Source organism: Callithrix jacchus, chromosome 5 (assembly GCF_049354715.1).
Source record: "Callithrix jacchus isolate 240 chromosome 5, calJac240_pri, whole genome shotgun sequence".
NCBI classification, from domain to species: domain Eukaryota; kingdom Metazoa; phylum Chordata; class Mammalia; order Primates; family Cebidae; genus Callithrix; species Callithrix jacchus.
In genome coordinates, this window is record NC_133506.1 from 8,799,399 (window position 1) to 8,824,195 (window position 24,797).

At 45.2% G+C, this 24,797-nt stretch overlaps 1 protein-coding gene and 1 long non-coding RNA gene across 4 annotated transcripts in view; one reads left to right on the forward strand and one right to left on the reverse strand.

Annotated features, from left to right (window-relative positions):
- The window catches only part of LOC118153535 (uncharacterized), a 61,907-nt gene extending 49,706 nt beyond the window's left edge, over window positions 1-12,201 (reverse strand). Inside the window, exon 1 of the long non-coding RNA XR_004742737.3 lies at window positions 12,079-12,201. This is a non-coding gene — a long non-coding RNA (uncharacterized LOC118153535). The remainder of the gene's footprint in view (window positions 1-12,078) is intronic.
- PSMF1 (proteasome inhibitor subunit 1) overlaps window positions 8,356-24,797 on the forward strand; it is a 54,845-nt gene continuing 38,403 nt past the window's right edge. Inside the window, exons 1-5 of one of the 3 annotated variants that reach the window (XM_078375466.1) lie at window positions 8,356-8,488; window positions 9,148-9,271; window positions 12,429-12,578; window positions 19,153-19,305; window positions 21,052-21,134. In XM_078375466.1, coding sequence (XP_078231592.1) covers window positions 12,450-12,578; window positions 19,153-19,305; window positions 21,052-21,134 — 365 coding nt within the window. In that variant the 5' untranslated portion in view covers window positions 8,356-8,488; window positions 9,148-9,271; window positions 12,429-12,449. Of the gene's footprint in view, window positions 8,489-9,147; window positions 9,272-12,275; window positions 12,579-19,152; window positions 19,306-21,051; window positions 21,135-24,797 lie in introns of those variants that run through there. The other 2 variants (XM_035298209.2, XM_035298210.3) reach the window with 2 other exon arrangements.

The following is a 24,797-nucleotide window of genomic DNA, read 5'->3' on the forward strand; positions in this document are numbered from 1 at the left end:
ATTCAAACACAGAGTTTAACTCTAGGCCTGGAATGCTCTCTGGGATCTTTTGTCTCCCTAGAAGTGGGAAAGGAGCACTGGCTTTGGGAGTCAGGAAGTCTGAATTCAAGTCCCAGCTTTTCCGTTGCCCAATTATGTGAGCCTCAGTGCATTACTCTCTCCTGCCTCAATTTCCACATATGCAAAATGAAGTCATTGACTGATATATTCTCTCCAAGAGTGAGAACTGGGTTTTCCCAGAGTGAGAACTGCCCACCAGACATCAAATTATGACCCTTGGATGGGGGCCGGACCTGGGCACTGCTGTCACAAAGAGTACCCTGTCCTCCTCGGGTTCTTCCTTAGTGGCAGCAGCAGCCATCACAAACTGCTCTGCCATCCGAGTCACTTGGGTGCTTTAGGTGATGCCAGAGGAGACTTTTGCCTGCCAGGGCTGTCACTGGAAACAGGGTCCTTTCACTTGTGCTGTGGAGCCCAGAGCACTAATTCTCACTCTGGTTCTTAGGCAGTGCCACCCAACACCAAGGAAGGTCAGGCTGAAATGGGGAAGTCTTTCCTCCATTCGCCACTGCTCTCACCTCTACTCCCCATCTTAGTTCCCTTCCCACCAAAGCCTGCAGGAACCTGACTCTGCTTTCAGTCCATTGAATAAAGGGCATCTGTTAAAAATATTTTTTTTCCAAGTCTTTTCTTTGACCTTGTAAGGCCCTACTAATATCAGGCTTCCAAGTTACCCCTGTGACCTCATCTCCAATCACTCACCTCCCTCCCTCGGCTCTGGACACATGCCGGGCACTCCCACCTTGGGGCCTTTGTACTTGCTGTTCCATCTGCCTGGGACATCAGAGGGCTCACTCTGTCATCTCTTCAGGTCTTTGCTCAAACATCGCTTCTCAGTGAGGCCTTCCCTGGACTCCCTGGTTAAAATGCCTCACTTCTAACTTCCCTTTCTTCCCACTTCAGTTTCCCCCTTAGGACAATACATTGCTTTTTTGCCCAAACCAGGTTGTCTCTCTTCCTTTGCAAACTAAGCATTCCTATGAATTACAGCCTTCAATGAAGGTTTGACAGATGAACCTCCAAAGGCAATGGCTCCTCCTCTGACCTCACCAAAGGTCTTGGCATGGAGCTGGGTGCATCGGAGGCCCAGAACCAAAGCAGGACAACTTGTCTTGCTTCTGCAATTGGCACAGGGATGGTCTAAGATGACAGCTGTGGGCAGGAGGACAGCTGGACCACAGACAAGGCAGGGGGAAGACATAGATTCAGAAGAAGCTGGACTCTGCCCTGTCCTTCCCATCCTCGCCAACTCGAGACCTGACCCAGCAGTTGGGAAACATCTTTTCCTTTTCTCTTGCTAAAGTCCAGCTGGGGCCAGCCTTTTTCCACCAGGCCATGTGAGCAAGATGGAAACTATGACAGTTCTGGATGGGCTGGAGGCTGGACTTTATCCCTGCCGCATCCCTGCCAGCCAGTCACCCTTACCTACCACATCCATGCCACCTACCTGCCAGGCCATTCCCAGAGTTGCTCTGGCCTGGACAGCTTGGCAGCTGTGAAATGCCTCACACAGTGGAGGGATTAGGAGATGATGTCACTCAGGAGTTCGGTTGACCCAGCACTCCTGGAGAGATGAGCAGACTGAGGCTCCACCAGGGGAGGAGGTATTCAACAAAATCTCATGTTCAACAAAATAACATGGCTTGCGAGACCAGACAGACCTGGGTTTTAACCCAGTCTGTGCTGACTTTCAGTGTGGTCAGAACTATTCTTCCAAGTCGTCAACACACACTGAGTGAGAACATGGGTCAAGGTAGTTTGCGTGTGTTGCCCATTTCACCCTCCTCACAATCCAGGAGAGACTGTTATAACCTTTGATTAGGCAATCAAGGCTTCACTGTCTGTGAACCACTCTACTCTCACAGCTAATTTCATTTTCACACAACCAGGGCATATTACAATTAGTCACTCTATTTTACAGATGAGGAAACGGAAACCCAGAGAAGTTGAGAAGTGCTAAATAAGAAGCCTGGAATCTCTGGGCCAAAAAGGACTATAGAGAAGACTACAGCACACCCTTCTGGGGAATGTGATTCCAGCTCTATGCATTGTCTCTGAGCTTACTATTTTGCACTTTGTAAACTGCAGACAACTGATAGACACACAAACTTTGTCTTGTCAGATAGAATTGACTTCCATCCCCTTTTTGGAAAAATTAGCTCTGCCTCCAATTATAATTCGATTCCTTTATTCCATAGAAATTTGTGCCTTTTTGACTTGTCCTTTGACCCAGTTGTAACATGTCTGTTTCTTTTTCTCCATATACATTTGTACTTTTATTTTGAATTAGTTATAACAACTCTCTTGCCCCCTCATCATTTAACAAGTAAAATCTTTAGTATAGGTTCATTTTTGTAGCTGTATGAGAGTCACGATTTTATCCTTTTTCTGAAAATCATCTTTAACAGAGCCTTAGAAATCAGTGCCTGATTCTCACTGAAGTAGTCCTGGAAACCAGCCCTCCCATTCCTCCTTGCTCACCTCCAGTGCCCTTCTATTTTGTAGATAATCCTCATACACGGTGCTGCTTATCACCCCTCAGCTTACAAATGAGAAAAATAAGGCTCAAAGAGGCAAAGCAACTTGCCCAAGTCTACACGGGAAAGCCAAGCGCACTGTGTGTGTGTGTGTGTGTGTGTGTGTGTGTGTGTGTCCCCTGACTGCTTGATCAGATTGTGAACTCAGTTCCAGGTAGAGTACAAAGAATACATTTGGAAGCAGTCTGGTGCTTGCTGGAGGCCAGGTGATGCTGTGGTTACACAGCTGGTTCTGAGGGTCTTGGCAGGTTGCACCATCTCCAGGGAGCGAGACTGCAGCAGTACCATTAGTACCGTTGGTGGTGTCTTTGACGCCTCCAAATCCTAAAGAACAGTCCAGACCTAGGTGGTGGCCTATTTCTGTCCCTTCCTAGCTCTCCACCTACGAAAAATGCCCAGGGTCATACTGCTTGTAAGTGAAAAAGCCGGGATTTGAACCCATGAAGTCTGTCTTGTATGCTGCTGACTTCGACTTCGACTTAAACCCAAGTTTATTCTTCTCAGCTGTGTGACCCTGGAAAAGTTGCTTAATTTCTCTGAGATACTTAACCTCATTTAAAAGTTGTTTAGAAAATTGAATTTGATAACATGTGCCAAGTGCCAGACACATAGTAAATCCTCAATAAATAGGTGCTGCTTTCCAAGTCCTCATTATCTCAAATAATGAGCCACCTCTCTGGAGCCCTTATCATGAGCCAGGTACTGTGAGAGGCACTCTGGTGACATCATGTCCAGAAATCCTCCCAACAGCCCTTGGGAAGACGCCTATAACCCCTATTTGACAATTTGATAAGCCGTTTCCCCAAAGTTGCACAGTGATTAAGCAAAGAGACCTAAATGTCAACCCAGGTTGCCTGACTCCATGACCTAGACACTTTTCTACACTATGCACCTGCTAATGTAGTCATCTGCTCATCACATGTTTATTGGGCACCTACTATGTATGCCAGGCTCTGTTCTAGGTGCCAGAGATATAGCAGTGAACCAAACAGACACAAATCCCTGTGCTCGTGGAGCTGATGTTCTGGTTTGGGGAGCATCAGGCAGAGTTTCTAGCCTTTCAAAGTGAAGCTGGTCACCCCTCCCACCTGCCTGACCAAGGTGGGCAAGTGCCTGATGGAACTTTGGGGCAGGAGCTGGACACGGGTGGCATGGGGGCAGGGGCAAGGGTCAGGCCCAAGTCTGTGACAGAAAGGAGATGAAGATGTCTGCTGGAGAAGTAGGAGGCACAAGAAAGAGAGCGGCCTCAGAAACCGACCCTCTGTGCCTCCAAGGACTTGGTTTCTTTGAGGACCGTCTTTCCCTGAGGGCAATGATGCCCAGAGCTAAAATCAGGTATTTCCATGTGTGAAGGCTGCCTGCAGTGTGGACAGAGCTTGCTGGGGGGCTCTGGTCTATGGCTCCCCTGAACCTTCTGATGGAATGAAGTCAGGATGGAGGAGAATGTGCCTCTCCCTGCGTTGCTGCCCTCTGCCGGCATTTAGGTGGGCCCGGGTGCCCTCTTGTGGCTTACCGTGTCTCTGCAGGGACTCCTGTGTCCCTGTGTTTGGCGTTTCCCATGCCTAGACCATTTCTCTGTTCCCAGCCTCATCCCTTGACCCTTTTATCTATTCCCAGCCTTTTCTGCCCCTGAGCTCTGAAAAATGGTCCTCAGTCATGACTCTCACCTTTTCCTGTGTAGATCTTGAATCTCAGAGCTCAAGATCCCGCAAGCGCTTACTGATGATGTCAGAGGCTCGGCACTGTGGTGAGGAGCAAGCAGGCAGACCACCTGGCTCCATTCCTGACCCTGCTGCCCTGCTGCTTAAGACAACTGCACAACTTCTCCCTTACTTTTCTCATTTTTAAAACGAAGAGCATAATAGTTTCTACCTTAAAGTGTTGTTCTGGGAATTAAATGAGGTAATATACCTCGGGCAATTTGTCTGTCAAAGCCTCAGTACCAACCCCCTTGCCCCCCTGGCACCCAACACACACACGTTTTATGCCTTTCCCTAGTATTTCAGGGGTCTGAAGCCTAACAGCTGCATTTTTCAAAATGACTTGCCGGCAGGGTTCTGAGTGAGATCCAGCCATTGGGAGGCAGAAGCAGGGGCACATTGCTGCTTCTTCAATAGCAGTGGCAGAATCTGGAGTTTCAGGGTTCCGTTTGGCAGCAGTCTCTGCAGGGTGCCCCGCCACCCTACATACACACATACTGTTCCAGAATGGAGGCAGCTGTGATCACTTTCCTGAAGCTCTTGCAATACTCAGACTTTCTGAAAGCTGGTGGCAGCTTTCCCTAATCTTTACATTCCAACCCATCCACTGGTTCAGTAAGCACCACATTTTTTCCTTGGCAGGCGTGGAAAATGGTACTACAGCCACTTTGGGAATCCATTGGCAGTTTCCTATAAACATATACTCTACCATAAGATTCAGCAATTCTACTCCTAGGACTTTATCCAACACCAGTGAAATCATAAGGCCATATCAAGACCTGTACATGTATGTCTCTATAGCAGCATTACTCATCAGCATTCCAAGCTGGAAACAACCCAAATGCCCATCAATAAGGGAATGGACAAACTGGCACATCCATACAATAGACTATTAATAAAAAGGAAGGGGCTGATACACACAACACGGAGGAAGCTTGGACATGATGATGAGTGAAAAAAGCCAGGCATGAAGGGGCACATATTTGAAGTGTCAGCTGTGAAGGGTTGCCAATCCTTCGTCAAGATAATAGTTGCCATGCAGCTGTGAGGAGCGCAGCTTGCTAACAGCCTCCAGCTGTAGGACCACTGGGACAATGCTGAAGCCATGGTCTTCTCGGGCAGCCCACTGAGCACAGAGTAAGCACTAAGACCTGGCCATTTCAGTGCAACAGGGAACTCTCCATGGGATTTCTCGGTGCTGGAGTTCTGTGTAGAGCTGACTGAGACTTACTCTCTAATCCTTATTCCTTCCTTCTCTTTTGTAGCTGCCAAATCTGCAGAAAGGCCTGAAGGTTCTCCCCACATACTCCTGTTCCTACTCCCCTTTTTCTTTTGTGAGACTTTTCCCCAATAAACCTCGAATACTGCTAACTCCATCTTGGCATCTGCTTCCTGGGGCAACATATACATTTCATCTATATGAAATTTTAAGAGGCAAAATTAGACACAAAAAAATATAGATTCAAAAAAAGGCAGATCAGTGGTAGCCTGGTGATATGGTTTGGATGTTTTGACCCCTCCAAATCTCCTGCTGAAATGTGACCTCCGATGCTGGAAGTGGTTCTAGTGGGAGGTGTTTGGGTCATGGGGGTGGATCCCTCATGAATGGCTTGGCGTCCTCCCCATTGTAATGAGTGAGTTCTCACTCTGTTAGTTCACGTGAGAGCTGGTTATTTAAAGGATCCTGGCACCTCTTCCTTGCTCACTCCCCACCTCTCTCTCCATATGGCATGCATGCTTCCCCTCTGCCTTCCACCATAATTGAAAGCTTCCTAGGCCTCATCAGAAGCGAAGCAAATACTCTTGCCATCCTAGACAGCTTGCAGAGCCTTTCTTTACAAATTACCCAGTCCCAGGTATTCCGTTATAGCAATGCAAAATGGACTAACACACCTCAGCTAGAGGCTGGAGAATTTAACTTCTAAGGCACATGGGAAATTGTTTGGAATCATGTAAACGTGCTATATCTTGGTGATGGTGGTTACACTGATCTATACATTTGTTAAAAACTCATGAAGTATACAACTAAAATGGGTGATTTTATTGTATGTAAATTATCCCTCAATAAAGATGAATTTTTAAAACTCCTTTCTGGAAATACCTAGAGAGTATGTTGGTTACAGAACTATGTGCATTTGTCAAAACTCAGAATTATACACTAAAAAGGGAGAGTTGTACAACCTATAAATTATATTTTTGGTCAGGCAGAGTGGCTCATGCCTATAATCCCAACACTTTGGGAGGCCAAGGCAGGTGAATCACTTGAGGCCAGGAGTTCAAGACCAGCCTGGCCAACATGGTAAAACCCCATCTCTACTAAAAATACAAAAATATATTCTGTAAAAATACAAAAATCCTGCTGAGACTGATGGTGCATGCCTGTAATCCCAGTTGCTCAGGAGGCTGAGGCAGGAGAATCACTTGAATGCAGGAGACGGAAGTTGCAGTGAGCCGAAATCATGCAACTATACTCCAGCCTGGGTGACAGAAGAAGACTGTCTCAAAAAATATACATATGTATATTTTTTCATGCAAGAAGAATGAATCAGGGAAATAATTTTTACTGATTATCATTTGGTTATTGCTGAAAATAATTTTATAGATGACAAGGAAGGTGTTAAAAAGTTATCTGCTCCATTGAAGGCCTCATACTTCCTGATTTCAAAACTTACTACAAAGCTACATAATCAAAACATCATGGTACTGGCATAAAGACAGACATATAGACCAATAGAACAGAATAGAGAGACCAGAAATGAACCTTCACGTGTATGGTCAAACGATTTTCCACAAGGATCCCAAGACCATTCAATAGGGAAAGAACAGCTTTTTCAAACAATGATGCTGAGAAAAGTGGATAGTCATATAAAAAGAATGAAGCTGGACCTCTCCCTCACACCACACATAAAAATTAACTCAAGATGAATCAAAGACCTGAATGTAAAACCTAAAAATATAAAAATCTCGGAAGAAAATGTAGTGCAAACTCTTCACAACATTGGATTTGGCAGTGATTTCTTGGATATGACATCAAAGGCACAGGCAACAAAAGAAAAAACAGGCAAACTGGACTTTATGAAAATTAAAAGCTTTTGTGCATCAATAGCCCCTACCAATAGAATAAAAAGCAATTCACAGAAAGGGGGAAAATATTTACAAATTGTATAACTGATAAGGGAATAATATCCAGAATATATAGAGAACACCTAAAATTGAACAACAAAAACCAAACAATCCACTTTAAAAATGGGCAAAGGACTTGAACAAACATTCTCCTAAGTCATACAAATGGCCAATAAGTATATCAGAAGATGCTCAGCATCCCTAACCCCTAGGGAAATGCAAATTAAAATTATAATAAGATGCCACTGGCTGGGCATGGTAGCTCATGCCTGTAATACCAGCTCTTCAGGAGGTTGAGATGGGTAGATTGCTTGAGCTCAGGAGTTTTAGACCAGCCTTGGCAACATGGCGAAACCCCATCTCTATTCTCTATTTAAAAAAAAACAACAACAGATAACAAGCGTTGCTGTGAAGGTGGAAAAATTGAAATGCGTGTGCACTATTGGTGGGAACAAAATGGCGCAGCCTCCATGGAAGACAGCATGGTTAAGATCACTAAACTGCATACCTAAAATGATTAAGACGATCAATTTTATGCTATGTGTATTTTATCACAATAAAGAAACTTTAAAAAACTAATAGAGTTACATAAAAATTATAATTTTTTAAAAAGGAGATACCTGCTATGGGTATCAAACATGTTGGATACCCCATTAGCAAGGGGAATGGGAAGTTGAGAAGTCTTGGGTATCAATCACTTGGTGGAAGCAAAGAACGATATTAATCATGGAGGGCTTCCTGGAGGAGGTGATATGGTTGGGCTGAGGCCAGGCCAAAGAAGAATTACAGTGGTGAATGATTTCACCTCAGTGCCCATCTAGATGCTGCCCCTTGGTTCAGTTCTTCATGGTTTCCAAGGAGTCAGGGAACTTGGAATACCTAGATTGCTGTCACTTGGCAACCAGGAACTGGTGGCTACAGCCACCAGCCAAGTTCTTTCCATCATCCTGGGCCCTCACCTCTGGCATGGGCTCTGTTCTTCCCAGGTAGTGGGGGCCCAGCCAGGGAGGCACCCGCCACTTGCTTCCCTAGCCCTGACAGGGCAGAATGGGACTCTCACTGATGTAGGTAAGTCCACAGAAAGTGCTGAATGGATCAAGGGAAACGCACACACACATATGCACTCCAGCCCCAGGGGGTCCTCCCATTTGTTCCCATCCCTGGAGGACCCTGGGGTTCAGGGCAGGTGGAACATAGTCCTGCCTAGTGTAGGAGATAGAGCTCACCTCATTTTCTTTTTTTTTTTTTTTGAGACAGAGTCTCACTCTGTCACCCAGGCTGGAGTGCAGTGGCACGATCTTGGCTCACTGCAACCTATGCCTCCCGGGTTCAAGCGATTCCCCTGCCTCAGCCTCCTGGGTAGCTTGGATTACAGGTGCACACTGCTACGCCTGGCTAATTTTTTTTTTTATTTTTGTAGAGGTGGGGTTTCACTTTCTTGGCCAGGCTGGTCTTGAATTTCTGACCTCATGATCCACCTGCCTCAGCCTCCCAAAGTGCTGGGATTACAGGCAAGAGCCCCCGCACCCAGCCCTCTTTAAACACACTGATGCCAGTGCCTATTCCATGCTGGCTTCTGGGTTACAGACTTTCTAAGGTGTGGTGCACCCTTGGTCAGGGGTGTGGGAGGACATAGCAGACAGCACTACAACACTCTTATCACCCTTTAGCAGTCACTTCTAAGCGCAAAGACTGCTTTCTCTAAATGATGCGACTCTCTGCCTAAGGGCTTTTCAGGACCCCAGAAGCAGCTCTCAGCATGTGGCAGATGCCCTCAAATGGAGCAGTTCTGAGACACGCCCCATACTACCCCCCAGAGTGAGGAGGAGTGCGGTCCAGTTGCCCATAGAGGTAACTGGCTTCATCGCACTCCCTCTATTGACTGCCTTTCCTTCCTGTCTAACTTCCCTTCTCCTCCACTGCACCACTGCTATCGCCTGGAATCAGCTCCCAGATAAACCACTCAAATCGCTGTCTCACCATGGGCTTCTGAGGGAACGCATGCTAAGACAGAGATGATGGTGTAGAAGAGGGAACCAGCATTCTGTGAGATGCCAGCTACAACCAACTGTATGCAAAGCAGTGTTGAACCAAGGGGTGGGGGTGAGGGAGCTGTCTGCCCTGGTGCAGACAAGGAGTGGGTACATTTCTTGTAAAAAACTTAAAAGCAGTAACAAAACACCAAAAGCCCGTCCACTTTTTACTATCATCATGAACCAGCAATTTCAATCAACTTCAACGATAAAATTCACCACCTGACTGAGGCTGATAGCTCTCACTGTCCCATGCCCACCCCTTGGCACTCCACTGATGCCAAGCACACCAAGGAAAGAGCAATTAATCATGGGCAAAAGAGATGAGGGAAGTCTCAGTCAGGAAGCAACACTGATCTTCTGATCGCACAGAGCTAGCCATTCCACCATGCCTTTGCACATACCGTTGCCTTTTACTGGAACACCTTTTGTTCCTTAATCTCTTTTTTTTTTTGTTGCTCTGTCACCCAGGCTGGGGTGCAGTGGTGCAACCTTGGCTCACTGCAACCTCTACCTCCTGCGTTGGAGCGATTCTCCTGCTTCAGTCTCCCGAGTAGCTGGGATTACAGGCTTTCACCATGATGACCGGCTAATTTTTGTATTTTTAGTAGAGATGGAATTTCATCATGTTGTCCAGGCTGCTCTCAAACACATGACCTCAAGTGGTCTGCCCGCCTTGGCTTCCCAAATGGCTGGGATTACAGGCATGAGCCACTGCGCCCAGCTGATCTGACTTGTTTTCTAACAGAATCTCTCTGGTTGTGGAGTACAGTACAGACTAGAGGGAGACAGAAACAGAATGGGGCAGTTCCAAGACTGATGCCAGGAATCCAAGTGAAAGATGACAGAAGCTTGAACCAGCTTAGTGACTGGGATGGGGAAACTAAATTTGTGTAGGACACAGTAAATTCTTCTTCAAATAACCAATGTCAGTATGTTCAGTCTCCCTGTTCTTTGCTCTCCATTTTAAAGTTTAACTTCTTCATTCTTTATGCCTCCTTGCTGCTGGTTTCAGTAAACGACCCCCTCCTAGCCTCTATCACCCGCTCTGTCCTTAGTCATCCTTAGTCACCTGCTCCGTAACCGTCCTTCCCAGGGGAAACAATTTACCCCACCACTCCTGATCATACTCCTGCTCTCTTTAAAACAGCCAATCAGAATTAGCTTAGATTGTGCAGTCCAACCCTAGCCAACAGGGAAAAGACACAGCAGTAGGAACTAGCTGTGTCAGGGATAAGAGGTAAGACCCCCTTACCCTCACTTGCCCACTGTGCTCTCGCCATTGCTCCAACCAGAAGCTCCGTTCTATAGAAGTAAATTTGACTTGCTAAGAAAATGTATGTTTGAGTGCTATTTCTTTTGCAACACCAAAAACTTATTTCTAACATTTGGGTAAAAGCAGGAAGTGGATTTCATGAAACCTGCTGAAGAAGTAATGGGTGGTAAAAAAAAAAAAAAGGGGGTAGGCAAATAAATGATTGAAAGTCGGTAGCGGGTCAGGAGCTTCTGCTCTGCAGGCAGCCGTTGTGTCTTCTTGGAGAATTGGCTTCAACTCAGGGCCGTTGTGTCATCTGCAAAATGGGGATAATAATGGTACACAATGGCTGGGCCCACTGGCTCTTGCCTGTAATTCCAGCACTTTCGGAGGCCCAGGCGGGTGGATCAGGAGGTTAGGAGATGGAGACTATCCTGACTAACATGGTGAAACCCCGCCTCTAATAAAAATACAAAAAAATTAGCTGGGTGTGGTCATGTGCACTTGTAGTCCCAGCTACTCGGGAGTCTGAGGCAGAAGAATCTCTTGAACCCAGGAGGCAGAGGTTGCAGTGAGCCGAGATTGCACCACTCCACTCCAGCCTGGTGACTGAGCGAGACTGTCTTAATAATAATAATGGTACATACTTCACAGAGTTGTTGACAAGTTGATATTTGACATTTTGGGCTGGATGATAAAAAAAAAAAAGGTGATGTAAAGGTTTTGGTACAGGATGTAGCACACAATAAACACTTAAATATTATCTTAGAAGCCAGACTGCTAGGTTCCCATAACCATCTCAGCCATTCACTGTTGGCTGTGTCATCTTGGTCAAATTAACCCTCTGTGCCTCAGTTTCCTCATTTGTGCAATAAGGCACATTAATCGTTGATATCAACTGCATAGAGTTGGGTTGTGTAGATTAAACACATGAATACAAGTAAAGCATTTAGAATAATATGGACGGTAGCAAGCACTGCGTACGTGTTAATGATTATTAAGAATGTATTTTGGCCAGGCCAGGCGCGGTGGCTCACGCCTGTTATCCCAGCACTTTGGGAGGCCGAGGCGGGTGGATCACGAGGTCAAGAGATCGAGACCATCCTGGTCAACATGGTGAAACCCGTCTCTACTAAAAATACAAAACATTAGCTGGGCATGGTGGCGCGTGCCTGTAATCCCAGCTACTCAGGAGGCTGAGGCAGGAGAACTGCCTGAACCCAGGAGGCGGAGGTTGTGGTGAGCTGAGATCGCGCCATTGCACTCCAGTCTGGGTAACAAGAGCGAAGCTCCGTCTCAAAAAAAAAAAAAAAAAAAAAAAAGAATGTATTTTGGCCATATTTGCCAGCCCCTTCCCGGGCCTAGCTTACCCCATTTTGCGGATGGGAATTCTGGTTCACAGCAAGGTGACCTCTTGGAGAACTACGTGCCCGCAGTGCCCATCCGATCCCCGTTTGAGGCTCCGCGTCCCGCGCGCGCTCCCTGGCGGAACCTTTCAGCGATGTGCTCGCGTTGCCAGCCCGGCGCGCCTCACGCAGACACGTCCGTTCTTGGGGCTACTTCCGGCGGCTCCGCCCCGCCCCGCCCCGCCCCCGGGCGGCTCCATTTTAGTCTCAGGTGTAAATGCTCTTAGAACCAGCCCAAGAGAGGAGCTGAGTTATAGCTACCACCGCCGCCGAGTCAGCTCACTGCAGCACCCCTGCCCCCTGCTTTCCTCCAGACGCCGAAGTCGCGGGCGAGTATGGCGGGCCTGGAGGTACTGTACGAAACGGCTGCGCCGGCCATCACCTGCAAGCAGGACGCGCTCATCTGCTTCTTGCATTGGGAAGTGGTGACACACGGCTACTACGGCGTGGGTGTCGGTGACCAGGTACGCCACGGTGCCGGCCAGGGTGGAGGAGGGAACCGTCTTCTGCCCAAACTCAGAGGACCGAAGGCCTGGTCCAGAGCGCTCGAGTTCCCCGCCTACCCTTGTGCGGGGCCTGGGGCTCATGACAACGCCGGTAAAACCTGCGGGTCGGTGGTGCTCAACTGCCTCATCCCAGCCCAGAGTCCCTCACAGCACAGCTGGCACAACATGGTTTGTAAACTCAAGGGCAGAAACTCGCAGCCTCGCAACCTCTCAGGGCAGGACTGTGTACCAAACCTTCCGTAGAATGGAAAATAATCGAGTAGGGGTTTAGCTCCTTAGAGCACTCCTCATCCACCTGATCCCCTCTGAACTCCTTACCACCCAGCCTCGCGGTGAGGGGACTGAGTACCGCCCTCATACCGCACTGGTATGAGGCTCCAGCAAACATCTGGATCCAAGCACAGGAGTGAGTTTTGACCTACTCAACCCCAGGTCAGGGCCCCTTAGTATGGGCCCAGAGCACTAACACACCCTTCACCCTTTACTGAAGGGCCCAGTGTAGTCCACTTGCTACTGCCATCCCCAACTCAAACTCTGGGAAACAATCACCCTCAGGGTCGTACACACATATACCCTGGGTGCGAGGGTCGTATAAGATTTTCTCCCCATAGCTATCCCCACAGGGCCAGCCCCTCCTGCACTCCCATCCCCAGGCTCTACCTCTTAGAACTAGGGACATGGTTGACCCCACAGAGTTCCAAGGCTGCTGGGCCCAACCAACTCACTAATTCTTCGCTCTAGCATTCTTCTATCTTTCCTATCTCTTCCCTGTGACCCTCATCCCCCACATCCACATCATCCTAGACATCTGATTTCTGGGAGACCAGGGCCTGCCTCCATGCCTGACCCTCACTGTCACTATCCTCTCAGTCTCAAAACCAAAACCAGCCATGGGAAACAGACATCCCCACCTATTGCACCTTGCAATGAGATTTTGCCCTTCCTCTCCTTTTTGGCTGCTTCAGTTCTCCTCTCATCAATTTTTTAGCTTCTCAAATAGACAGAGTCTTAATTCTCCTCTCCTGACGTAGCTTAAGGGACCTCTCTTCAAACTTGCTTTGTACATTCTGAGTACTCAGGCAGGTATCCCCTTTCCCCCATCCCTCACTGCTGTCCCTATTCCTCTCTGTCTCTTACAACTAAAGACCAAGACCACGATACCCCTCTCACACTTTCCCCGCTTCAGCAAGAATCAAAGCATAAGAACTGTCAGGGATTTCTAGCTCTTTTTTTTCCCCCAGACCTCAACTATCTCATTGGGACCCCAGGTACACACTTAGCATCCCCATTCCCGTCTCCACACTCACATACTTCATCTCTTAAACGGGCTCTAAGGCTGGAGATGAGGATGGAAAAGAACAGCCAGCCTTTCACACACACACACACCTGGAAGCAGGAACCATTTCATCTTCCCAAATGCATTTGTCCCTGGCCTTTCTCTGTGCCTTTCTTCATTCCACATACTTTCCCTTTCAACATTTCAGACCTTGGGACCAGGTAGAGACAGCAGCTTCTCTTTCAATGGATAGTTCTCCTGACAGAAATCTTGTCTACCCACTTGCCTCACTCCAGCTTTTTAATCTTTAGCAGCTCTTCACTTGCGCCAGTCATTTTATTTCAACTTTTCCTAGATTCTTCAAATAAGCTGGTATGTGGATGGTGCAGGGAACAGCAGGGCTGAGAAGAGGAGTAAGATTTGATTTTGACCTCGGAGCTCCTGCATTGGCCCTTAGCTCCCCCTGCCCTTTGCCCTGCCCTTCAGATGGAACAGCTCTGCTCTGCAGCCTGGCCCCTATCATGTACCTCACGCCCCTTACATACTTCTAGCTAGCTACTTCTACTCTGCAACACTCTCAGAACCCTGTCCACCTCTGCTTGGAAAATCCAGGAACCAATTCTGTTTCTCAAAACAGGTTCCTTGTCTTTCCAAGCAGAGGTGGACAGGGTTCTGACAGTCTCAGAACTGGTTTTGGTTCTGAGACTGAGAGGGTGTGCCTGATGCCCTTCTTCTTCTTGCCATTCCACAAATAAATGTCAATCACTGTGAATCACTGTGGATCTGCTTCCACCATTCTTACCCTCACTCATCCTGTCTGAGTCACTTCGACAGTTTAGGGACATCAGTTCACATAAGTCGATACTTTCTTCTAGCTGGCTTGCCATACACTCAAGGCTTGCTGTATCCCCTTGCCATACACTCAAGGCTTCAACATTTTCAGATGAAATGTACAGGAAGAATACGATCTCATTTTAATACTGTTTTTTTTTTAAAAAACAAAGGTCCTTGACCAATTCCCAAAGGTCCATCTAATTTTTCTCTGTTCATGGTGTTATTTGTTGAGCTTCTGCAGGCCAGAGAAAGATGCTGGCTTCAGACTTCTTTGGGGAGGCCCAGGAGCCTGGGGAATGGGGTTTTTGTAAGGCATTGCCACCTTTCCTCTATCTATCCCAGCACTAAATCTTGCATACCCCCAAAGGAATGGGTGTTTGGATTGCAAACTAGAGGGTGGTATATTTTTGCTTCTCTCTGCCCTTTCTCCTTGGTTGCCATTGGGGCTCAGATTGCACTTGTACTCCTGTCACTTCTGCTGAGTCTACTTTCATTCAGAGTAGAAGCTAGAGAGGCATCTTTCCTGTTAGTTTATTTAAAAGGAAGTTTAATTTTTCACCTGGGGCCAGCCAACTCAGCTGCCTCAATCGTGTTTTCCAAGTTCAGAGGATATTTGTGTTGCCTCTCCAGCCACCTCCTGTTCCCACCCTTCTGTGGGTGATAAAGAGGGAAAGGAAGGTCCCAAGAGTGTACAAGTTGACAGTTAAATGGAAAGCTAGATTGCCTACTTTCTCTTACGTTTTGCCTCCTCTGTTATAGGGGAACTGTGTACATAAAACTTCATTAGAAGAGCAATGCAGCCACTGACTTCAACAAAAATCCAATATTTGAATTTGGATTTCTTTCTTGAAGTTAGCACCACTCCTTGTAAGAGCTTTACAGCTTTGTCAGGTGATTTAGGTGGCACGGGGGTAGGTAAGGGATAACTTAGGTGGTCATCAACGTAAGTTAGAGAATTTTGTTTTCTGTTGTGGGAAATCTAAGGATTGTTATAAAAGAGAGCAAATGCCCAAAATGATCTGTTTAAGTTTCTCTGGGTGTGTTTTATCTGAGAGGCATTGGGGCAAACAAACTCATGGCCATTAAAGAATGTTTCCAGTGCCAGGATGTTCACTAAGAAGACAATTCTCATAGGGCCAGTCTCGTGGACCTGGCTGGGAAAAGTCTTCTCTAGCCATAGCCTAGGCAGCCAGGAGCTCTGAATTCCAGGCACAGCCCTGCATCTGACTTGCTGAGACACCTTGGGCAGCTCTCAGCCCCTTTCAGGCATTAGACTTTTCTTTTCTTTTTTTTGAGATGGAGTCTCATTGTCACTCAGGCTAGAGTACAATGGTGAGATCTGGGCTCACTGCAACCTCTACCTCCTGGGTTCGAGCGATTCTCCTGCCTCAGCCTCCCCAGTAGCAGGGATTACAGGTGCCTGCCACCACGCCCAGCTAATTTCTTTTGTATTTTTAGTTGAGACAGGGTTTCACCATCTTGGCCAGGTTGGTCTCGAACTTCTGATCTCAAGTGATCTGCCTGCCTCAGCCTCCCAAAGTACTGGGATTACAGGCATGAGCCACGATGCTCGGCATCAGGCCTTCAATTTTCTATCAGAGGAAGTTAAACCATGTGACTGTGTACTTAGGCTACTTTCCAGCTGTGGCTTTCTGGGACTCTTGATATTTGATGTCAGGGTTCACAGGGCAGTTGCATGCCATGTTTGGCCTGATATCACCAGGGTCTGTCCTGTGTTTACTGGGGAACATCAGTTCCACTGCAGTTAGAGACGTAAGCCTCACTTGACTTCAGGGACTCTCTGTTACTCTGAAAGCCAAAGGTGATGGGGTGGTGAGCAGACCAAATTGTTTATATTCCAAGAGAGAACTCCGGTGGATTGAATACTGTCCATGGAGGATAATGTAAATTTAAAGGCCTTTGACAGAGCAAAGATGAGGCTGTCATCAAATTCCTGGCTTCCAAAGTAAACAAATCTACAACACTAAACTAAACATATTCAGAAAATTTACCCAGATTGGGGTGAGGGGATGGTTTCTCTTTCTCAGAAGAATGGTTTGATTAGTTTCACTTTGGTTTTTCCTCACTTTCATTTCTGTGCTTAAGGCCTGTGAATTTCATTGTCATCCAGCCAGGTTTTAAATCATGTCAGTTTCGACATCCTGAATTTTATTTGGGATCTCTTTCCCCTAAGGATTTCTGAGCATCAGAGGTGACCAAAGAGGAGAGGCCAGCAGTTCTCAGTGTGTGGTCTCCCCTTGTCCTGGGTATGTGAAGTTTTGCTTTACTAGACCTTTGTCTTTTCCATTTTCTTCATCTCTGGTCCCGCTCCCTCCTGCTGTATTCTCACAACTACAGATATTCCCCGTCCACCTGCCCCATGGTGAGCAATACAAATATAAATCCATGAACAAAGATTGTTAAAAAGCATTTTTCTTGTGCTTTTTAAAATTTTTTCATAAATGGTACTGGAGTATAAACCTCATTTTGGGGGAACTTTTCTTAAATCATATTTTTTTATTTTATATATAATACCACAATTAAATCTGGTTTGTTCCTTCTGTCTGCTATATAGTATTCCACTGTGAGCACATTTTGCATTTTATCTTCACTTTGACTACCCTAGCCAAAACTGCAATGAAAATTCTTTGTTACGTACCCTGTGCACAGGATTTCTTCCAGGAGCAAGGATTTTGAATCATAGGATATTGGCTCACCTAATTGCACTAAAAACTTCCAGATTACTCCCCAAAGGGGCTGCCCAAGTTTAAATGCCCACCAGCAGGGACTGGAGGTTCCGAATTGTATAACTTAGTATCTCATTATTTCAGTTCTGCTCCTCTGATTGCTAGAAAATTGAGTAACTCTTTAGACACTGTTAGCTGCTCTTTTTCTTGTTCACATCTTTTGCCACTTTTTGGAGTTCCAATTGTTATTGTTCATTTTCCAGGCATTCCCTTTATGTAAAGGTTATTAATTTATTTCCTTTACAGCTATGGCAAATATCTCTTCCTAGCCTATGGCTACCTGTTAACTTCATAGCGTCTCTGTTGAACAGAAGCTTTAAATTATGAACAATCTCAAAGGCAGCATTTTTTTTCTTTTATGGATCTCGTTTAAGAAATCTTCCCTACCTAGAAATCTCTATATTATTTTTCCTGTAGAAATAATTTGAGAGCTATTTCTCAAACTTTAGTGTGAAAGGAAAGTTTTAGGATTTTTTAAAAAGAAAAGAAAGGAAAACATCACAACTCACAATAAAAGATGCATTTTACACCCACAGGCTGACAAGCATGAAAATGCTTACCCCCACTAGGTTGGCAAGCAACAATAGCAATGTTGCCAACTACATGGAGCAACAGGAGCTCATACATTGTTAGTGGGAGTATAAATTAGTAACTCTTTAGAAAACAGTTTGACTTTATCTTATAAATTAAAAGCTTTTCCTCCATGCATACTCTATAGAAATTTATCCACATGTGTACCAGATGTGTACAAGAATGTTCATAGCAGCATTGTTTATAATAGCAGAACAAATAAACTGGAAATACTCCAGATCACATCAGTAAGTAGATGCATAAATTGCAGCATAGTCATACAGAATGCTGTGCAGCGGTGAATGTGAATCAGCTGCAGTTAAATGCATTGACATGGATAAATTTCCAAAAACAATACTGAATAAAAAACGCAAATGACAGAAGTAATGCTGTTTATTTAACATTCAAAAACATTTGAGATAATATATTTTTATGGTGGCATGTATAGTAATATAACTCTAAGGAAAAGTAAAGAAAGTTTTTAAGAGTGGTGGTTATCCTTGAAGGGGAAGGAGGGAGATTTATTGGAGTATACTACCCAAGGCTTTAGCAGTATTGCTGATGTTCTATTTCTTAAGCTGGTGGTAGTGACATTTTATAATTCTTTGTTATCTTGTACATGTACTATATTTTGTGTGTTATGAAATTATTTATAATTTTTGTACATGACTGCAGTCAGTCGGGGTGTATTAGGATCTGTGTTTTCAGGCAACACTTTGGTGATCCTATTGCAGTTAACCTAAGGTTCAAACTTCGAAAAACACTACTTAGAACTTCGCAGTGTTCCTTGAGATGACGGGTTTTATTCTGAACAGAGAGATGGGGAAGAGATAATTATTAAACCAATGCTGCAGATTCTTGACAGGTTCCAATGCTATGTCAGAAAGGTAGCTCGATATGAGGGAGAGAACAGTAGAACAGGAACCGAGAGACCTAGACCCTTGGCCTGTCACTGGATGTAGGATCTTGGGCAAGTCATTTCTCTTGACCTCTACATTTTCATCTGTGAAGCAAGAAGGTAACATTAGCTTATCTTATGAGGTTCTTTATAGCTCTGTGTTTTGAGGTCTTGATCTTTCTCCTCCCAACTGTGGTGTCTTCTCAGCCGGGTCCCAATGATAAGAAGTCAGAACTGCTGCCAGTTGGGTGGAACAACAATAAGGACCTGTATGTTCTCCGGTATGAGTCTAAGGATGGGTCCAGGAAGCTCCTTGTGAAAGCTGTCACCGTGGAGAGCAGCATGATCCTCAATGTGCTGGTGAGTCTCTGAGACACGTGAGTGCTGATGAGATAGGAGGAGGAATGACTCTTTTGAAACCCATTTAACAGTACAGATCCAGAGCTTCAATGTTCTGTAGCCTTTACCCAGTGATCCCACTTCTGGAACTTTATCTTAAGGTGAGAACCCTAAGTATAGAAAAACTTTGTGCACAAAGATGTTTGCCACCTGGTATTAAGAAGGAGGGGCTTTCTGTCAACAGGGGAATGCTTAAATAAGGTAAGTCTATTCAGTGACAAGATGGAAGGAAAAAACTTAGGTAACCCTATTGGGCTACTTCAGTTCCTTAAATAAGTTGAGTTCTTCGCTGCCTTGGAGCCCTTGCACTTCACATTTCCTGTGCTGGAAGGCTCTTCCCCTCCACCACCTGCTCCCTCACACAGCCCACCACCATTCCCTCAACCTGGACAATTCTCTTTCATTTTTCACTTTCTCAAGAAGTTCAGTCCTGACTGCCCACTCCTACTGCAAAAAATATATAAAGTATGCCTCTTTACTCCATCATTTTATTTTCCTGCCTAAAACTCACTGCAGCTTGTGATTGTGTACTTATTTGTGCTTTGCTTTTATCCTGCGTGGGACTGTACGTACCACAAAGGTAGTGACTTTCTTTTTGTTAACTTTTGTCTTAGTGGTTTCTGTGTGACCATGTAAAAGTATCCCGCTCTGTGTATTATGCTGCACTTTGCTGTTTTTCACTCGATGTTTTGGAGGTCTTGACATGGAACTACATATAGATACACCTTATTTGTTTTAACTACTATGCAGTATCCCATAGCACTGTAATTTCTTTATTCCTTTCCCTTTGGATGAACATTTAGATCCTGTGTCAGATAGGGTTCTTGGTTTCAAACAACAAAAACCTCTTGGGTTCGTTTAAGCAAAAAGGGTTTATTACAAGAACCAGGATCACCCAGGTGCAGTGGCTCATGCAGGTAATCCCAACACTTTGGGAGGCCAAGGCAGGTTGATCACTGGAGACCAGCCTGGCCAACATGGTGAAACCCCGCCTCTACTAAAAATACCAAAAAAATTAGCCTGGTGTGGTGGTGGGTGCCTGTAATCCCAGCTACTTGGGAGGCTGAGGTAGGAGAGTCTCTTGAATCGGGAGGCAGAGGTTGCTGTGAGCTGAGATTGCACCACTGAACTCCATCCTGGGTGATAGAGCAAGCCTCTGTCTCAAAACAAAACAAAACAAAAAGAACCAGGATAGCTCATTAAAACAGGTTTAAGGCTGGATTTTCAGAAGCAGTGTCCCAAGTCATGCCACCTAAACCACTGCTGCCACCACCACTGTCAAGTATTAGGTACTGGCTGATTCTGTCTGCCCTGGTGCCCCCTTCTCTTAAGCTGCTGATGTGACTCCCTGGTCTCTGCTGTAATCCTCATTAGCAAAATATCTGCTCCTTGCTGGGTCTGCTTCTCCATGTTGCTCACCCGCAACTCAAAGTTGATGCATCAGTTTGACACCTCAATTGCCATGCCTGAGCCCTTTTGCAAAACAGCCTGAGAAGTAGCCTCTGCCTTGGAAAGGAGATATTCCTAAATCAGAGATGTCTCCAAGCCTTAGGAAGGTATTTCATATAAACAGTCCTTATATATGTCTCTGTGGACCTAAGTGAATATTTCTTTAGGTTGAAGACTTTAATTGTTACTTTCCCTCCACCCCCATAACTCTTAGCCTAGAAATATTCCAGTCTCTCATTTTCTATTTCACTCATCTAGGAATATGGCTCACAGCAAGTGGCAGACTTGACCCTGAAGTTGGATGATTATATCGATGCAGAACACCTAGGTGACTTCCACAGGTACTTACTTCTAAATGATTTCTCTTCCCTGGGAAAAAGAAGAAAGAACCAATGGCAAGATACAAGGAATAGGGTGGATGTGCCCAGAAAATTAAGGAAGGTGAACGGAAGAACCTCTTACTTCTAGGCACAACTTCTTAATTTTCTTTTCTGTTTTTAATGTATTTGAAGAAGAGACTCACATAGGAAATGCCACATGAAATAAAATGATGGAATCAAGAGTCTACAAGTGGTGTGGTAACTGCAGAGTAGAGATGGACCCAGGCCAACTAGTTCAGTCAGAGCACTTCCTGGGAGGAAGTGTGCCTCATCAGGTCCCCAACCCCAATCTCCAACTTTTTTTTTTAAAAAAATGAACATTGGGAGGCCAAAGCAGGCAGCTCATGAGGTCAGATCAAGACCATCCTGGCCAACATAGTGAAACCCTGTCTCTACTAAAATACAGAAAATTAGCCAGGTATGGTGGCTTGCACCTGTAGTCCTAACTACTCAGGAGGCTGAGGCAGGGGAATCACTTGAACCCGGGAGGCAGAGGTTGCAGTGAGCTGAGATCACTCCACTAGACTCCAGCCTGGTGACAGAGCAAGACTCCATCTCAAAACTAAAAAATAATTTTAAAAAATAAACATTATTTTCTTTAGGTCCATTTTAGGTACAAGCAAAATCGAGCAGAAAGTGCAGAGCCTTCCCATATTACCTCCTGCTCCCATATACCCACAGCTTCCCTGTGTCAATATCCCATACCATAATGATACATTTATTACAACTGATGAGTGTACATTGACACGTCATTATCACCCAAAGTCTATCATCTACATTAGGGCTTAAGCTTGGTGTTGTGCAGTCTGTGGATTTTGACAAATGTATGAGAGTGTGTATCTACCATTATAATATCACACAGGAATTAGACTACCCTAGAAATCTGTGCTCCTCCTATTCCCCACTCCTTTTTCCCTAACTCCTGGCAATCCCTGATCTTTTTACTGTCTCTACAGTTTTGCCTTTTCTAGAGTGTCATATATTTGGCATGCAATAGTATGATCCTAGGCCTTTTCAGCAGATAGAGCTAGGAAACTTTTTTCTTTACCTTGTGAGTTTAAACTGCCACCTCCATTTTTAATACAACACTACAGGATTCTTTTTCTCTTATTCCATACTTATGTCTCCCTTCTCTTGTGGTGAGAACCCTGATTCCCAACAGCATCAACGTATTTACTCATTTACATGATCCTAGAATACACACAAATATTTTCTGAACTGCTACATTAGTCCCTACCAAGAACAAATCTACTAAGTAAAGTTCCAAATGATTTCTTTCCAGTTCTTTTTGTCTTTTAACTATGTTCCACTAAAGATGTAGGTGGATGGAACTGTGTTCTACTAAAGATTGTCTTCCAAAGGTACTTAGATTAGTGCTTGGTTTTTAAATCAGTATAATGAAATTATCTGTTTATATGTAGTTAAGCTGATTTGTGTCTGCTTTATTCCATTTTAGGGGACTTTCCCCCCATCTTCATTGACCTCCTCAGGGTTTTATTTTTAATTTTTTTTTTTTTTTTTTTGAGACAGAGTCTAGCTCTGTCACCAAGGCTGGAGTGCAGTGTGGTGATTCAAGTTATTCTCCTGCCTCAGCTTCCTGAGTAGCTGAGATTACAAGCATGTGCCACCACACCTGGCTAGTTTTTGCATTTCTAATAGAGACGAGGTTTTGCTGTTGGCCAGATTGGTCTCGAACTCCTGACCTCAAGTGATCCTGCCAAAGTGTTGGCATGAGCCACCACACCTGGCCATTGTCAGGGTTTTAGAGTAAACTTGACATCACTATAAATTCACAGTTATCAAACCTTAACCGAACCTCAAAACTACCCAGAAACCCTGTTGCATATAATAGCGTCTAATCAGCACTACCCTCTCTGAACCTATTCCAGTCCTCACAGACTTTGAAACCACCAGCCTCCATATGCTGGCCACTCCTCTTTTCTCCTCCCATCTTCCATGCAGCTTCTATGTGAGGAGATTTTTTTTTTTTTTTTTTTTGAGATGGAGTTTCACTCTTGTTACCCAGGCTGGAGTGCAGTGGTGCAATCTCGGCTCACCGCAACCTCCGCCTCCTGCGTTTGAGCAATTCTCCCACCTCAGCCTCCTGAGTAGCTGGGATTACAGGCATGCGCCACCATGCCCAGCTAATTTTTTGTATTTTGAGTAGAGACGGGGTTTCACCATGTTGACCAGGATGGTCTCAATCTCGACCTCGTGATCCACCCACCTCAGCCTCCCAAAGTGCTGGGATTACAGGCTTGAGCCACCGCGCCTGGCCGTGAGGAGATCTTTTACATATTCCCCTCCTGCTTGCCACTCTCCAGTGCATTTCCCACATAGCAGTCAGACCAATCTTTTTAAAACATAGATCAGATCATAGTTACAACTCTGGCTTAAAGCCCTTCAGTGATACCACTTCACACCCCTTAGAATGCGTACTATCAAAATAACCAGAAATAAACAAGCATTGGCAAGAATGTGGAGAAATTGGAACCCCTGTGCACATTGGGAATGTAAAATGGTGCAGCCACTGTGGAAAACAATATAACAGTTCCTCAAAAAATTAAAGTACTGTATAATACTGCATGTCCACTTCTGGGGATATCCCCAGAAGAACTGAAAGTAGGTCTTCAAGAGATATTTGTACACCTGTGTTCATAGACCCATTATTCACAGTAGCCAAAAGGTAAAAGCAATCTAGCTGTCCATTGACAGATGAATGGATGAACAAAATGTGGTATGTAAATACAGCAAAATATTCAAATCTTGAAGGAAATTCTGGCCCATGCTACAACATGGATGAACCTCGAGGACATTATGCTAAATGAAATAAGCCATTCACAAAAGGACAAATTCTGTATGATTTTATAAGAGGTACCTAGATTAATCAAATTTATAGAGACAGAAAGTAAATGGTGGTTGCCAGATACTGGGACAAGAGGGGAATGGGGAGGGGAGTTAGTGATTAATGGGTACAGAATTTGTTTTGCAAAATGAAAAGATCTGGAGATGGATGGTAGGTGACTGCATAACAGTGTTAATGTACTTACCACTACTGAACACTTAAAAATGGTTAAGATGGTAAATTTTACGCATATTTTATCACAGTTAAAAGTCTTCAGGGAATGTTCACTGCTCCTAGGATAAAGAACACAATCCTTGATGAGGCCTGAAAGCCTAGCATTCACCCCTTCAATCTCACCTAGGACTGCCTTCCCCTCATCGCTGTGCTTCAGCCACAGTGTCATTCTTCTGCCCTCTTCAGACCTTTTTCCTCTGCCCAGAGTGGGCTCCCTGATCTCACGTAGTCAACTCCTATTTATTTTTTGGTTACCAATTTGAATGTCAGTTCCTCAGAGAAGCTTCCTCTGGCCCCCATGCTTGAAGCTTCAAAACATTTTACTATTTTCTTTGGAGACTGATTTCTCTCTGTTGCCCAGGCAGGCTGGAGTATAGTGGCACAATCAGCTCATGGCAGCCTCCGCCTGCTGGGCTCAAGTGATCCTCCCACCTGAGCCTCCCAAATACTTGGATCTACAGGCATGTGCCACCATGCCCAGACAGGTTTTTATTTTTTGTATAGATGAGGTCTTGCTGTGTTGCCCTGGCTCAAAACGTCATTTT